At 31.4% G+C, this 17893-nt stretch overlaps 1 protein-coding gene across 1 annotated transcript in view; it reads right to left on the bottom strand.

Annotated features, from left to right (window-relative positions):
• The window catches only part of 5-HT2B (5-hydroxytryptamine receptor 2B), a 91214-nt gene extending 81544 nt beyond the window's left edge, over nt 1–9670 (bottom strand). The window contains exon 1 of the mRNA XM_012493090.3: nt 9244–9670. Coding sequence (XP_012348544.2) covers nt 9244–9625 — 382 coding nt within the window. The 5' untranslated portion in view covers nt 9626–9670. The remainder of the gene's footprint in view (nt 1–9243) is intronic.
• Nucleotides 9671–17893: the final 8223 nt, after the last annotated feature.

The following is a 17893-nucleotide window of genomic DNA, read 5'->3' as shown; positions in this document are numbered from 1 at the left end:
CTATATCGTGACCCAAACACTTTCACTCGACTTCTTGTCAACTTTGAAATACCACCAATCAATTCCAATGATTTCTAAAATTTAATTCTAGCTCAAAATCTAATTTTTATCACGTCAATATGGTAGTAGAAATATTTCCAGAGACAAGACAACGTTTTATATACTTTTATTGTGGAAAATAAATGATATTTTTCTCGAGATTAGACGCATATATCTGTTTACTCTTATTCAAGTCTGTAAGTCTTACTACAAAATATTGTGATATTGTGATCCATGGTCTAACTCGTTGAGAATTAATATCGAGTGGAAAAAAGTATATCAATACGAGCTTATTTTATTCTAATTAAATATTATACGTTCGATTTTAATATTTTTCAAGAAAAATAGATTCGAAATAATCCTTACGATATATTTCAAATCTCAAAAAAAAAAAAATCGATGACGAGAGATAAAAACTTTTACCTAGAAGAATTTAAAATTTATCTTGCCACGGACAAATTTTATCAATAACACGATCCAATCCACGCTCTTTGAATAAATACGTAGATTTTCGAGATTAATAAGTCAAAGTATCGAATTTTTAAAATAATCATCCACAATAATATAATTTTCATCGTGTCATAAATAATTACCAAATACCCTCCCGAATCTAGCACGTACGCTCATAATTATTCATCGGTAGCCACACAATCAGATGAATTTCATTAATTTGATACACGGTGTAATCGTCCAACACCGTCACAAGACCGGTTTACAGCCCGATTAAATTTGTTTAGAATTCCCGTATTATATTACGAGTTATTGCGTGTTCAACGCAATCCTCGTGTAACGCACCATTGAAAATTAATTTGTCGATGTGTGCAATGTCACAACGAGCGCGTCAGATTTATCCTGCATATTTGAACTGATACTTATGGGAATGTTTCTAGAATACTAATCAAGCGTAGGTTAATACGCAAACGGGTGGATGCACGTGAATATTTTTCATAGCAACAATTTAGTGCTTATAATTCAACGACAACATGTTGAAGGGACGATTGATTTGAATTGAAACAGGTTGTTTTTCTTTCAAGCCAATTAAAAATTTATTTTAAAATTCGATTAAAGGGAAATTAGAATTAGGAAAAATTGGAATCGATGTAATTACGAAGCATTCCCGATCTTTTTATTAATTAATTATACGAAACATGAAAGAATCTTTTTTGCGATTTTATCCTTCGTAGTAATTATAGCTGTGGATGAAATACGTGAAGATGAAAATGAAAAAAATTAAAGTTATACGAGTATTTTTAATGAAAAAACTTGTCCCTTGTCTTTTAAATTAAACGTGCAAAAGTTAATTTCTTTGAAATGAAATTTCTGATTCCTCTTTCGAATTTTTATTTCTCTATTTTATAATATAGCAGTAATTAGAAATTGTGGAAGAAACTCGTTTCAACTTTTTTTTTTTTCTTTTACGCGCCCGTTAATCGGCGAATAAGGAAATACGTTTCTTCTTTGTCCTTTTTAATTTTTAAATTTTACTCATTCCTTAATCGTTGGAAACTATAATAAGCGATATGATCTCGATTATATCTTTGCTCTTTACACATCTCCAACACTTTATCCGCTATTCCAGCTGTTGAAAAAGAAAGAATTAAATTTCTTCAAAAAGAAAGATTCAGATCCTCGAGAATCCTCGTCTCAAGGAATCAAGATCTTTTGTATTCGTCAGAAAATTTAACGCTTTTGGCTCGAGCCATTCTCTTCGACGTCGAGAGAATGCTTACCCTTTGGCAAAAGATGAACTCGTATTATTCTATTCATAGCCATTCTTCACAATCGTATCACAACAAACTTGGAAACGAAAATACTCACGCGTCCCTGCAAGCTTGAAACATTGAACGATATGAAGTAGTCCGTGTATAGAAACAGTGAATGGAAAACGCCCACCCAGCGTGGGCGGTCGATTAAATTATGAATCACGTGTTAAAAGCGTAACGCGTTGTTTAACCATACGATTCGATCGTGGAATAACGAGGGGGTGGATAGAATCAGGGACAAATGGAAAATTAATTGCGCGGCTGGATGCTTTGAATCCGAAATATTTATCGATTCGTATTATTCAGCGTTCAACTCGTTGTGAACATTGTTGAACATTTAAGAAAAATACGAATCTTTTGTGCGAGTAACGCTCGAATCTTAGATTATTTGTTTTAAGTCATGAGTTAATAGTTGAGAGATAGTTGATTCAAAGTCTAATCCAAAAGAAAATATTTAGAATAACTTTGAAAGTATATTTCAGGAATATTAAAATCGAGGCATGGACTATTTTTAATAATTATCTTAACTTAATTTGCAGTCCTATATCCAGATGTTAGGAAATGCATATTAGATTGCATGTTAATGATATATCAATGAGCATGTCATTTGCAATGTAAATCATTCGTTTAGAATGCTACAAGAAAAATAATTGTTTATCTTTTATTTAAAAAGAAACAAAGTATTCTTATATTTCTCCAAATTTGATCTGCTCGAGTAAATCGCAAACGTATACAAATATTATCATAGTCGATATCGAACGAAGTTTTAAAAGTTGCCAAATGTAACCATTGATTAAATAATTTCATCTCGAACAACACGTTTTTACAATTTATTATTCGTTCAACTTGTTTAAAAAAAATATACAACTGTAATAAATGCAACTTTAATCGACACTACTTCCCCCTCATAAAACTTTTCATCTCGTAAAAGTAAAAATTCGAGGGAGAATGAAGGAGAGAACGGGATGCAAACTTGAAGGATCCACCGATTGTTAAATATTGCGAGAGATGTGGATCTTTCCCGGTTTATTAAATTTTCCACGCCCACTCGAAAGGCACGCGCGCGAGAATTCCACGAAACGCGGACAAAGGCTCGTGCCTCTGCGCATTGTCTGCGAAATATTTATCATCGTTGCATCATTCAACGCGGCCGCATTTTTGCATTCGAGCAATCTTCAATCCGATCCAATTTTAACGAGATTGAACAACCGGGGCAAAAGTGTAGGGAGATTATGGCCCTTTCTTGATTGATTGGACCGATAATACCGGCATTCTTCCATTCTTTCCCATTCTTTGTCATTTTGTATCTTCTTGCCAGAATTCGAGGCAACGATTGGATTTATTATGATTATTTCTTCATCCTTCTTCTCCTCTTATTATTCCTCCTGTTGAATATTGCTGTTCGATTCTTCCTGAAATTCTCACACTTCAACGTTTCATTTCTTCCACTTTCACCATTGAATCCTTGGAGAGAATGTTACGAGTGAAGTTGAAATTCAATTAAAATTTCTCCCTTCTTTCTGATCGAGAGATAGATTAGTTGCAATTAAATTTCTATTCGAGCGGAAACCACGTTATAGATGGATCGTTTCTGACATAAACATAAATGGCACAATGCACGTCGAAAGATTTCCAGCCAAATTGTTATTGGAAAGGGTTGATTGCCTACTTGGACATGGGGGTTGCTATCGAAGCGTGCCAGAGGGGAGAATTTTCATTGGATCGAAATTCCGTAAAGGCCCCGCTTCGATGCGCCGACATCTAAACGCATTACCATCCGCAAATCATCGATTCCCTCGTTAAACCGTTACTGAATTCTTCGCGTTGCTTCTTCCAAGTTTAAAAATTCGTTTCATCTTGCTTTTTATCCTTGTGAAAGAATCTGTTTAAAAATTTTGGCGGTAGGATTAATCGCTCTTTTTGTTAATGGTACGTTTTCACTAGTAATTGCTAGTTATTTTTATTGTAAAAAAAAAAAAAAAAAGAAAGGAGTTAAAAAGAAGGAAGAGCTCGATTATATTTGAATAAGAATATAAGTATTTGCATTTGGATTGAATTTTATAAAAAAGGAGTATTAGGATAAGTAAGAAATTGTTTATAACAAAAAGTGAAGTAGGATAAAAGAAAATTCATCTCTAAAATTTAATTCTAATATGTAACTTATGTTATTTTTCTAATAAGGAGAGGCAAATATTTTCAGGAGCAATTACTTAATAAAGTATTATTATTCTTTTTCTTTTCTAAATGAAATTCATAGTAATTTTCACGTAAAAAAAATTGAAAATTCCTCTACACTTTCAGTATATAAAACGAATACATAAATTTCCAACAACATTACAAACAATACACTTTCCACTTCGAATATTGAATTCTCCATAAAAATTCGAACGTGGCACAAAAAAAATATGACCGATACTATCCACCCACGTACACGATAAAACTATGCGAAGATGACGATCCGTAACGTTGCCATAAGTTGCAGACAACAATTTTTCCTCATTTCAGCCTGTCCCTTTCGTTACACGTTTCTTTTTTTTTTTTTCCCCTCCCATTCATTCCTTATCGTTGTTACTTTTACGCTTTTTCTACTTTTTTCCTTTTCCACCTCATGCACACACGTCCGCTCTTCTCCTTGTCAGCCCCCTTTTCACCACACTTTTACGAGCTCAGCCTTCATCTTTAGTTTCTCGAAAACGATAGAACAGGCGTTCGCGGAATATGAAAAATTTGTTCGAAAAGCGAAACAATGCTTCGAGACGTTACTTCCTCCTCCCCCCCTCCCCCTCGATACTTTAAAATACGTTGGAAATTCAATAAAATTAGAAAAAAAATTATAAGTAAAATCTAAAACAATTGAAGTAACGAAAAAATCGTGTCATTATCTTCAATAATTTAAAAAAAAAAAAAAACGACTTAGATAAATATTCAAATATTTTTGCAACCAAATCGAAAGTGCAGTCGATAAAAATAATTCGACTTCAATAATAAAATGTTATTTTCGTCTCGTAGAATTTTGAGCGGAAGAGAATTACGATCTTCGACAATCTAAAATTTTACACGAAACACCACCAAATATCATACATGTACTTTTGCGATCAATTGTGCCGCATTGTTGAAAAATTCAGATTGGAACAAGTTGGGAAATGGGTGAAAAATAGGATGGCACAAATTGGCCACTTACATTTCCATCGACATTTACTCTACCTATATAGTGTATAGGAATTTCGAGAAACGGATACGCCATTCGTCTCCTTGTCGTTTCCTATGTCGAAATCTCTTCAACATCGTTTTCTTATTCCTCTTTAATCGACCTCTCTTGTTGCCAATTAATGGCATTCATTCCAACCGATTCGTGGTCGCAATTTGCAATTTTGAAGAGGAACATTGTAATCGAAAATTGCTTTGGAAATTGCTCGTAAAGAATTGAAAAAGTTGTTGGTGAATACACGATGCAAATTTGGAAGATATCGTGATTACTTCGAATTGTTTAAACTTGTCCTTGGATGAGTTGAGAAAATGAGCGAGAATGAGAAAATTTTGGAATTTTGACAAATTCTAAAAAAAATATAAAAGATGAATCAGACACATTTCTTCACAAGTTATATAAAATCGAACTATCAGAAATATTTATCATTCTTTCCAATTGTAATTTTTCGTTCAACGTTGCCTTCGAAATTGTTTCGCGAATATGCGAATCATTTTGCCAGGAAGTTCGAGAAATTGGGATTTAAATCGAACGGAGAATCATCAAATATCGATTAGAAACGTCAATTTTCGAATTGTTTGCAGATAATTAGTCCACAAATGATCGCTTTTCTCGCGTGACAGGTGGAAGAGCAAAAGATCGCCTGTCGTCGAGCAAGCTTTCTTATGCATAATGGATTAGTCGACAGGAAGGATTGCGAGAAAAGAGCAATTACCATCACGATTTCTGGCGACGTTGCGGAAAATACCGTTTAAAAGGCTGGAGGGGGATCGTCTATTTTTCAAAAGAAAAACGAGCAAATTCGCTGCAAAGGATAAACTATTCGAGGATAATTTAATTTTTTTTCGCGTCAATAAATTTATCATAGTTTAATCATAGTTGCCAGATCACTTTTAATCCACGTTAAACTCGAAATTTGTCAGGGCAAATTGTAGAAGGTTTTATTACCTTTAAATAAATCATGCACGGATGAAAAAATATACATACACATTTACGATTGATTTGCATACAGAATTTTGTAAATCACGATTGACCAGGCATCAATGGACCGTCGATATTAAAACTTTTATATTCATACACTTTGAAAGAGGAATATCGAAAGGAGCCAATTCAAAGAATAAAATGAGGCAAACATTTTTATTTATTCCCTTTCAACGTTAATACGTGTTCCAAGCTTTGTACCAAGTTCTAAAAGGATTACGGTGTATCCGCGTTATTGGAGGATCGTTTCTCGCATCTTTATGCGAGATATCTAACATAAGAGCCTAAATATAAGTCTCGAAAGGTAAACTGAAAACTTGAACGGTTTACGTTTCATTCTATTGAAAAATCCACGTTCGTGTAACTTCGCTATAAACGAGGAAAAGTAATCCAAAGGGAGCAAAGTTGTGAAGATCCCAAAAACCTCGAAATAGATAGTCTTGGACTTGTGCCACTGGCGTTTAGATCTCATTTATAAGTAAACCACATCTTCCTTGTAACAGAATTTCCTTTGTAACGGATATTTCGAGATAGGCGTATAAAAATTATAAATGAGCTTTTGCTTAAATTTTTATCTATAAAAAAAAAAAAAAATGAAAAAGAAAACGAATCGAACGTTGGTAAAAAGAAGAAATAGAAATAGAAATAATCCTATAAATCGTATCATCAATTTTTTTTCTTCGAGGAAGAATGAAACGATTGCAAGTCAATTCGCAAGATAATGTGTAAAACTCGTTCAAGCATCGTTACAACCAACATTTGGCTGAGCAAATGTCCTTCGTTAATTAAAAATTATTTTCGCCACTCTGACATTTTTTTTCAATTCAATCGTTCCTCCACTTTTAATTTACCTGGAGAGGGGAAAAAAGGAGAGAGAGGAAAAAAAGAAAAATCACACACAAACGAAAGAAGTGGATTCTCCAAGTCGATCTCTGTAAAAATGAACTCTCTCTTTCTCTCTCTCCCTCCCTCTCTCTCTCCCTTCAATGGAATCCATCCGACGGATTGTTAAAAACGAGAAACGAAACAATTCGATCGCGATGGTAGGCAATATTTAAACAAAAGGAACACCATCGATTCTCGTTTGAGAAATGGGAGAGCGGAAATGGGTGACGTGGCCACCGGAACTCGAGCATATAGATAGACTCGTGTGCGTTGCTGAATCTTCGTCGAGCCCCTAATCTCCGTGTAATCTCGGTTACGGAAGGAAACTTGGATTCAAATGCGACTATCGTGCTGAAAATTTCGCCATTATTGGAAGAAGAAGTATTGGAATCGTTTGATGAAAGATAACTTTGCCGATAATTATGCAGAATGTTTATTCTTTTTGAGAAACTTTTTTTTCGGATTATCTATCAGCAATTAGATTCCCCTTTTTTTTTTTTAAGAAATAATAGAAAATTTTCGTTTTAAATTAATATGGTGTAATTTAAAAATTAATTGTTTCATCTGATCAATGATATTTATTGTTTAATCTTGTAGACATATTGAAACAATCATGGATACATTCGATATACCTCAAGCTTATCTATCTTCTTAGAGAAGATAACGTATATGTATGTTAATACTTTGCTATTCATCGATGATACACGTGTATTCTTGAGATTTCGATATAGACGTTTTCAAGTATCGATGAAAATGGCTGCAATGCGGTAGAAACCTGAATAGAATATTTAAAGAACATACGAGGACAATAATTTTACACAAGAATTTCAAAAATTATTCGCGTATTATTGTATTACATTCCAATTCTTATCTAGATGAGATCTACGTAGCTAATTAAAAATTTATTAATTATTAAAAAGATGTCGATGCACTTTAGTTTGATGCAAGATATCTATTTTAAAAATATCCGTATTAACTTTATTTAAATCAATATCTGCAAATAGCAGATAAATTTATCGATGATGTAACAAATTTCGAAAGATACACGATTTGATATTAATTTTTTTTATCTAAAAAAAAATATTTTAAAAATTGCTTCTTCCTTATTTTTTAAGTTTATATTGGTTATTATTTCATTCTTGGATATATTCATTCAAAAATTTCACAATTCATTTAAGATGTATTTTGTTTGTTCATCTTAAAAATGGAGATGATGTGTAAATTAACATTCGATCGGTATTTTAATGGAATAAAATATAATAATAAACATTGGATAAAAATTTAATTTTACATAAGATAGCTATTATTACTAAGGATATCACAGATACGATAGCCACAGTATAGAATGTCAACACTCTATTTGGCAGCTACAGGAATTCCAAGTTTTGCTTGCTTCGCGACAGAATTCCGGAAGAAGATCGAATATCCGGAGATATCGAGTAAACACGAACAACTCCTTCCTGACATTTCTCACTATAAAGATGTGTCGGCATACGAAAAATCGTAAATTGTATAAATTTATTCTTATAAATAAACGATTTATCAAGCACAAAAGGAAGTCTCCTGATTGTACTATTTTTTCTTGAAACTAGATTTTTGAAGCTGCGAATTTTCACGTAATTAAACGTGTTCGAATATTCGATTAATACATAAAAGATAAAATTATATTCTTATACACTCTACATCGCAGCGAATCATTGCATTCAAGTCCAAAGTTAGAAAAGAAACTCCATGTAAAAAACGAGAGAAGAAATGAAAAATTTTTTCATTAAAACCCATTCAGAAAACAGAGGAAATCATGCTATCGAAGACCCTTTTTGTTTTATCGCAACATCTTAATCGGTTTTCGAGATATAAACACTGAAAGATTCCATAATACTTAAGACAGTGCAGAAATTATGAATCCATTATTATGTATTTTTTCTTGGAAATACGTACTATACTCTTCCAAGAATCGTGTCTGCCATTCATCTGGAGTTTGGAATAGGTCAGTGAAACAAGGCGCGAGCGAAAATTCGATAAGGACAAAGATAATAAGCGATTAAAAATTACTCTTTTCTTCGCACGACGATATCTTGGAAGCCAGAAATCGTATCGAGATAAATAAAAATGCGTTTTAAAGAGGAAGATTCCAACGATCATTCATTCGTTGATCGAAAACCGATTCAAATTTTTCCTAACTTCGATAGAGTTAATTTCTAAAAGAATATCGTTTACAACGATCTTACTAATGACACATCTAGATTTAAAAAATTCCTTTCTAGTTGAATCGTGATTTTTATATTCATATTCCGTAATATAAAAATCTCCTAATAACTCCTAATAACATTAACTGCTACTCTTCCAACTCTCTCGCACCCAAACACTTACCTCTGACCAAAGTGAGTATTCCAAGAGGCATTACAAGCACCGCGACCAGCAAATCCGTGATTGCCAAGCTCATGAGGAAGTAATTGGTGACGTTCTGCAATCTCCTCTCCCTGGCAATGGCCAAGCACACCAAAATATTCCCGGCTGCTGTGCCCAACACGAGGACCAGGGCGAGCATCGCCCACCAATTGTTCAATCCGTCAACGTCCAACCGTGTCCCGTTCACCGAGTCGACCTCTAGATCGGTGTCGTTCAGTACGTCCAATCCGTTGCAGAGCGCGCTGCTGTCGTTCGCCAACAGCAAAAGATCCTGGTAACAGCTGTCGACCACGGCCTCGTGAGGATCCGCGCGATCGATCGTCGCCGTCGACGAGTCGATCATCGCTCAACGAGACAGCTGATCCGGGTATAGCTCGTCCTTATTCGGTCCTCTCTGGTGAAATCGGGGGCATCTGCGTGAATGTGGCCGCGTCGACGTCTTGGATCGTCGGTTTTGGATGTTTTGGTCAGTGCATTGGATCGTGCATTGGGCGATCCTTCTGGAGAGATTTTTTGTTTTTCGTTAATCGGATAACAGGCTTTTCTTGGAATTTCGATTTGCGATTTGTTGAAACTCGATGATTCGAGTTGTTTCGTTCGACGACGAGAGATGTTTAAATTAAGGGTGAAGGTGTGAACTTTTCGTTGCAATTTGATGATATTCTTTTTTTTTTTTTTCTTTTTTTGGAGAAATATTTAGTCGATGATAGGCTCTAATAGTGATTGGGCTCTTAGCGCAATGAGATTTGGTGTGATGATTTAACGATGGTCTTTAATGATTTATTATAAGGGAGAAGGAAGGAGAGATTCTAATTTTGTAATTTATATTACTGTTTGAAATGTATATCACGTATTGTAAATATGTAACACTTGTTATCCTTTATCGATGACATTTACTCGTTTGAAATTTCATTTGGTTTTAATCGATATTTGACAAATATGTCACTTCTCGTTTCACGTTCAATATATAATTATCATTAGTATATATTTTATTCTTAAATTATCAATGCTCAATCATGTACCTAATTAATATTTTATATGAAATTAATGTAATTAATAATATTATATCGTTATTATATCAAATATAATATTATATTAAAAATAAACTTACATATATATCGAATTGTGTCACTCTAAATGTAATAAATATTAAATAATTGTCAAATAAAATTTCAATAGCCTCTCAAATTTATTTATAAATAAACGATTAAACTTTATCATAATCTATATTTGTAAGAATTGAACGTTCATGGAAGAGAGAGAGAGAGAGAGAGAGAGAGAACGAAATTTATATTTTAATATTAACAATTTTTTTATAACTGCTTTTATCAATTTCTATTTGAAAGTTAAACTTTTAAATTTTTTCTCCTCTTTCACGTATTCTAGCTGGAATTGAAAATTCTATTATATCTCGTATGTTTCTGTTTTCTCATATGCTATCGACTTACGAATTTACCACTTGTCAGAACCATTTTAACGTCTTTTGTGTGTTTGAATTATCATTTAAATTGAAATAGTGAAATGCTCTGCATATCTATTCTTCCTTTAAAACGATACTCGCGAATTTGTGTACAAAGAATTCCTTTTATTTATTTATTTATTTATTTATTTTTTAATTTTCACTACATCGTGCATTTATTAAAGCATAATTTTCTTAAATGTAAAACCTTCCTTTTTTTTTTCTGAAGAGAATAAATTAAAAATAGAAATTCAAATATATTTCAAAAGTAAAAATTTTCACTTTTAAAATTAATAACACACACTTCTCGTCGTTATGTGTAATCAAACACAATACTTACAATACGTTTCAAGTCCCCATTAATATTCTAGAATTGCATTATCATACGATAATTTATCTTCTCTTTGAATCGCAAAATAAATGAAAATAAACGTACATGAAAGTGAAAAATGAACGAACGCTCATTGTAATCTGCACTTTATTTAAATTTTAATCATATCACGTATCAATTATCTCTCACCTCTTTATCTTACGAAAATGCTAATAGATAATAAAATTTTTAATATTTTCATTTTTCTATCACGCGAAACTTTTCTCTAAATTTTAAACAACCTTTCTTTCACATCTTCTATCAATTAAAAACAATCAAATAGCCAGATAGAACAGTCAGAAGGAAGTTTGGACTTATGCCAGAACGAAGTATCCACAAATATTCATTATCGTTATTAAACGAATTATTACACGTTACATTTATCGAATGACAATTGACACAATCGTGGATGTTACATCGCACAAGGCAAAGAAAAATATAATATTAAATTCATCCTCGATATAATATGATCACAGCGCATCATTCGTCTTTTTCAAACTTTACACGTTCGATTCTGAATATAAATTCGAATAGGATTCGAAACAAGTGATCGTCCCCTGTGTGCGCGATTGATTCCCCGTTTCCATTTTCCGACCGCGCGATCCCGATCATCGTCACCGCCGTCGAACGTGACAATGTTGATAGCGAGACGGAACTTTGATCGAGTCGAGTTCCCTCCTTTCGCTTGTCTTATCGATCCGTCAAACGCGTCCAACCGCGTTTCGAGAGAGAATTCGCTTTTCAAACTCGTTGAAATATTCACCAGAGCTGTTCGATTTTTCGTACGAATCCCGCACGACGATCCTTACTTACTGTATTTTATCTGGTCAAAGTTATCGTCATTTGGAATAACGAATAAATTGTATGATAATGTGAAAATGGTAATGTTAGGCGAATGTTTATGAATTGAAGGAGGAGGCGTGTGAACACTTGTGGTTTATAATTTGGAGAGAGAAAAATATGATGATGGAATAATTTTAAAAATATTATTCGTTAATTTACGAATCGAATGTAGAATTATACGATATAATAAAAGATGTAACGAAAGAATATTTTATCGATGTTGGTAATAGCAATAAATAGATAATATTCGAAACGAATAAAAAATAGGAAGGAATCAATTTCCTTAATCTCGAAACAACTCTCTAACTTATTCAATATGAATTCTAATTGAAATGTGTGTATTTGAAGATTGATGAAATTTATAAATAGATCGTTAAAAGTAACTCTTTGATGCGAGTTATTTCGCGAATATAGTAGCTTTCTGTTCAATAACCCAAACATTAAGAAATGTGTGAATGTTCTATACGAGACAGTTTATATAGAGTTGGCTAAACAGATGATTCTAGGAGCCACATGTTTAAAAAGACTCAAGGATATGTAACATCATTTGTATAAATATACGAAATGATCTTCTTCACTGTCAAGTACATTATTTATTCGTAGAAATATTGAATTGTCCGTTTCTACGATGATCAAAAAGATTTTTTTTTTCACCTCATCATTCGCAAATATATATAAATTAAATTAAATCCATTGCTGTTATTCAAACTTTTCTCAATTTGAAACGATAGATTTTTGAACTTGAATTTTCTTTCAAAAACTAAATTTTATAAATCACATTCATAAATTCCATCATCCAAACAAAATTTTCTCTTTGAATATGAAGAAAAAACATTATTTCTAACATTTCATTTTTCACATTTGCCAAATTAAAAGAAACAATCAAAAATTTTTTTCACCAAATATGAATCTTCTTTTCAGAATAATTGAAAAAAAAGGAAAAAGAATTTTCATTCCTATGCAAAAGAATAGAGAAATAAAGGAATATTCTGCATCAGCTTTCACCGATCACAGTGCCAAAGCTTTAACGATTTAATCCCATTTTCCATTATTCAAACCAAGCCCCTTGTAAGTGGTGCCATTTCACCGTTCAGACGATTCATCGAACACGATTTTCTGCAATTTTCCACCATTTTCTACGATTTTCTTTGAAAGTTTATTATTTTCTTTTATTCCATCTCTCTTTCTCTCGTTTCGTCTGAATGATTTCTCCGATGTCTAATTTCTAATTTCCACGAAATACGAAATTTTGAATCAGGATTGTACAAGTGAAAACGATTTTTGAACGCGAACTAAATATCGAGGCGGATTTTTTACCTCGGTGAAAGAATTCGATTTTTCTCTTTTTTTTTTTTTTTTTTTTTCTATCTTTTTTAAATAGTGGTAGTGTATAAAATGTTCAAATATAAAACTTCGTAAAGGATAAAAAAATCTCGATATTGGCGAAGTTATTGGAAAATTATATTAAAATAATTGGCAAATTGCCAAAAAAATTTTGTTTTCAGACAATATACACATTTTCACAGAACTCTTAGTGATTGGTACTAGAATTCTATCTATTTCTTGAAGATAGAAAATTATAGAAAGGTATGGTAATAAAACATGGATAAAAATTGGATCATTGGATCAAATTGGATATAACAAAGAATGTTATACGCGAAGAGTAAAAATATTATAATGTCATACTTTAATTACAAATTAAATTTTTTTTAATTTTCCATCATATACTATGTACTCATCAGTTTTAAATTAAATAATAACATCAACTAATATAAGCTGAGAACGATACATTGTAACCAAGTAACTTTGTGCATTGATAAAACAATGTGATATTATAGAATTTTCAAGAAGGATTATCTGGATTGAAAGTGCTTTGTCTTGGAGGAACAAGTTTCATATAATTTCCATACTCCAAAGTGTGCATAATCTTAATTCCAAGAGAATCTATTTAATTCTATGAGATCAGGAATTTTCTATAAGGTAAAATTAAAGTATATTTTCGTACAAGAAAGAGTATCGTAAAAATTTGTGATTTCAAAAAACAATACATTTCTATATTAATATTATATCTATTTATTTGATTTTATTATTATTATTATTATTATTATTATTATTATTGTACAAAATTTTAAACGATGTATTGTTATTCACGAGTTTTCATTAAGCATTCCTGGTGTTAAATTATGCTTGAAACGATTTTCAAAAGAATTTGCCCAGGAAAATTACAGAGGAAGAAAACTTTCATTGTAATAAACATACGTCTGATCAAAGCTAAACCATTTCTCCTTATGTTTCATTTCGTTGTCATATTGTTAGTCGTTCATTTTTAAAACGATTTTCGTATTTTATTAAAAAATAATACATCGTTTTAGATATTGCTTATTATTATAATTATTATTATTTATATTATTATTTTAAAATTTTTTCCCAACAGAATTATATGAAAACAAATAAAATTTATGCAACCTTAAATATTCCTTTATAATTTTTTACGAAATAATGGAACGTTTCTAATTAATCTTTATTTCTCCTAGAAATATAAATATTCTATATTTTTTATTATTTCTCTTTATACAAATTTTAAATTACATTTCATATTGAATTATATCTTATTGAAATTTAAAAATTTTGATATGTAAAAATTTTATATTTCCATAATAAAATTATATAATCTAATAAAATATTATCAACATGAAAAAAAAATCAAAAATTGCACATTAGTCTCATAATACCGCACATTATATCCCATTTCCATATCCTCCTTTCACATATAATAAAATATTCTCGGCCAAATCTAAAAAGAAATCTATTTCTAATGCGATTCGTCATCTTATTCGACGTATTTACCTTAAAAATGCAATGAAAAAATCTCAATTGGAATTTAAAATAATCGAATTACTTCGAATTAAATATTATATTTCCAATCGAAATGTGCCCGAAGATAAGGGAGAAATCCTCTTTGAAAAATGTACAGCGAGCATACGTATTCCTTCCGCGTCTTATGGCCAATGAAACGACATTAAAGGTGAGCACTGCTTTTGCTCCCTTCGCGGAATTCGATTACGTCGTAAAGGGTAGAGACAAGCGTCCGAAGAAACCTAATTTTCACGAGACATCGATCGTCGATAATTTCGAGAGAATAAAATAAAGGAGGAGAAGGAAATGAAAAACTAGAAACGTTCGAATCGATAAAAATTTCATTAAAAAAAAAAAAAAAGAAAGAAATACGCGCGTCTTTATTGTTACAAGTGTATATTGCTGGAATAAAAAAAAAATTTAAGAGTAAAATTTTAAACACGAAGTTGAAACTGTTTCAAGAATTCTAAAATGAAAGATTATATCTAAATCGATATGAATCAATTATGTCGTTAAATTGTCAAATTACTCTTCGAAATCGGTCAATTTTTATTTTTAAAACATCAACTTTCGAGATATTCATTCGAGGATTGACTTAAATGGAACATTCTGTATAAAACATGATTGCTTAATTCGTACGCCCGTAAAATATAGATTCCAAGAAAAATCTGATCGAAATTTCGTGTGCAGTTATCGTTTTTTTTTTTTTTTTCGAACATCTCAATTCTCTGCATCTGCTTTCTTCCCCCCCCCCTCTCTTTTTTACTTTCTTTAACCTGGATTAATATTTATTACGGACATGAGATTCACCGTAAGACCATAATCTACACGTAAATACCATAAACTGCACTCGCTGCACACGCTTATTACCACGTTATTATCGTACGTATTTAAAGAACGATTTGTCAATAATTTTTTTTTCTTTTCTAACAGCCTTAATACACTGCAAAACATTTTACGTACTTTACGTGTATTTATCCCAGATATAAAAATCAAAATTATATCAATGATTCCAATCGATTTGCAATTTTTCCAACATTTTCTTTTCTTTCTTCACACTTAATTAACTAATTCTTTTCCGAACAATTTCCAAAAAGAATAATTCAAAATTATTCGTTCGATTCAATTCTTCAAAAAAAAGTGTCATTTTATTTTGAGTGTATTATAAGAGTGATCGAATACATTTTACCCCGAATATTTTTTTTTTTTTACAAAGAGTTGTAAATACTATATATAACCCCCTCCAGTGAAAATTCTCGCTCGACATCACGTTACTCTTAATAACAATTGGCACAAAGTGCGGAACAATGCCAAAACCTGGCGCAAAATTATCGATCCCGCGAAATATGAACCGGTCTATAAAGAGGGGGAGGGTTAAGGGATGATCGGTGTTGTGTACTGGGTAATTCCCAGTTTCGAATTTCGTCGAGTCGTAAATCCTTCGATTATCCTTGCTCGCGATATATCGAGACGTTGGCTTTATACGAAATTAATCGCATAATCCGAGTTGAAAGCAAATGTGAGTAACTGACATTAAATGTAATCTCGAAACGATAGTGAGACGGTGATGAAATTTGTCGAGCGGATGAACAGTTTATTTGGGAACAAAGCGATGAATAGATAGATAGATAGGTGAATAATAAATGTGGCAGGGATTAAGATAATATTAGGATCATGAATTGTGGGCGTAAATTGCATCAGGAAGGGGTATTTGGGTATAACGATTTGTCTCAACCCTGACTTAAGGGATGTTTTGAACGAGAAACAAAAATATATCCTTGTTGCACATTGATAAGTTTGGAACGATAATTTATTATTACATTGTTATTTTGATCGAAAAGATGTTGGATCTGAAAGTATATGGCATTATCGTTCATCTGAAGATCTTCTAGGAATTGGATGTAAGAAATAACAAAAGAAAGAATCTAAAGAACACGTGGAAGAATAGAATTAGTCATGAATTAGTTGAAAATAAAATTTGTTTAATTCTTATATTTTTCTATTGGATATAATTATTATTTGAATTAATATTTAACGAATTAAAAACCAACATATATATATATATATATATATACTCGTACTCGAATATATATATATTCGTACAATTTAAAAACTTGATAGTGAATTATGACTGAAAACTAAAACTCTACTAAGTTTCAATCCGAGAGACATATATACATAATCGCCGTTTAGCGGCTATGTGAATAAAATATTGTTGTATACTGCATTCAATTCGATTGCATCAAGTAGTGTATAGACGATGCTTTTTTACTTTTCTTTTACGAGTGTTCTACAGACGACAATATAGAACATTCTATAAATAATGTCCTTTTATAAGTTTTAATTGGAAATTTCTAAAATAAAATTATTTATGATTGCAATTTATAGCGAAGGATTAAGCAAGTGATGAATATTTTACATATTTTTGCAAATTTGTATATCCTGTTGTCTTTTGTAAATAAAAATGTATAAAAATTTTTATTGAAACTATGCTTTCAAAATATCACCACTTACTTGTAATATATGTAATTTTAAAAGACGAATGAAAATATTATATTTCTAACAATCTATCCTGTTCGCTAATATGGTAAAATAATGTATGATAAAAATTTGCCTGATAGAATTTTTTATAGATAAGGAAATGAACTATTATCTTTGATTGATTGATCAGAATACCTAAATCGCGTATACAGAAACTAGAAGGGAAAGGGTAATTAGTACGCTCTTGCTTCTAATAATTTGCTGGTGCATTCAATTGGAGAAATTCGAATGCACCAGCAAATTAACAGTACTGATTGAGGTTGCCAATAATTTATTCCCATATTCTATGGTAGATTGCACATATTCACATTTACTGATATCGTTAATAATAAAATAATCTCAAGTATTTTTTTTTATCTCTAATTTTTATATTTTATCATTTTTTAATATAACTGAAGAAAATGTTTATAGGCAAACGTTATTTCATTTGACATCTAAATCATAACAAAATACTATTTTCTGTTCAATTGAAATAAGTATAAAGACAAAGATGATAGAATTCTTTATAAATATCAGGAAGAAAAATCAATAGGATTTCATAG

The sequence above is a fragment of the Apis florea genome, unplaced genomic scaffold (genome assembly GCF_048593485.1).
Source record: "Apis florea isolate Af1SG1 unplaced genomic scaffold, ASM4859348v1 contig_3192_pilon, whole genome shotgun sequence".
Taxonomy (NCBI): Eukaryota; Metazoa; Arthropoda; class Insecta; order Hymenoptera; family Apidae; genus Apis; species Apis florea.
Note: the sequence above shows the minus strand (reverse complement) of the source record. Positions and strands in the feature narration are given on the sequence as shown.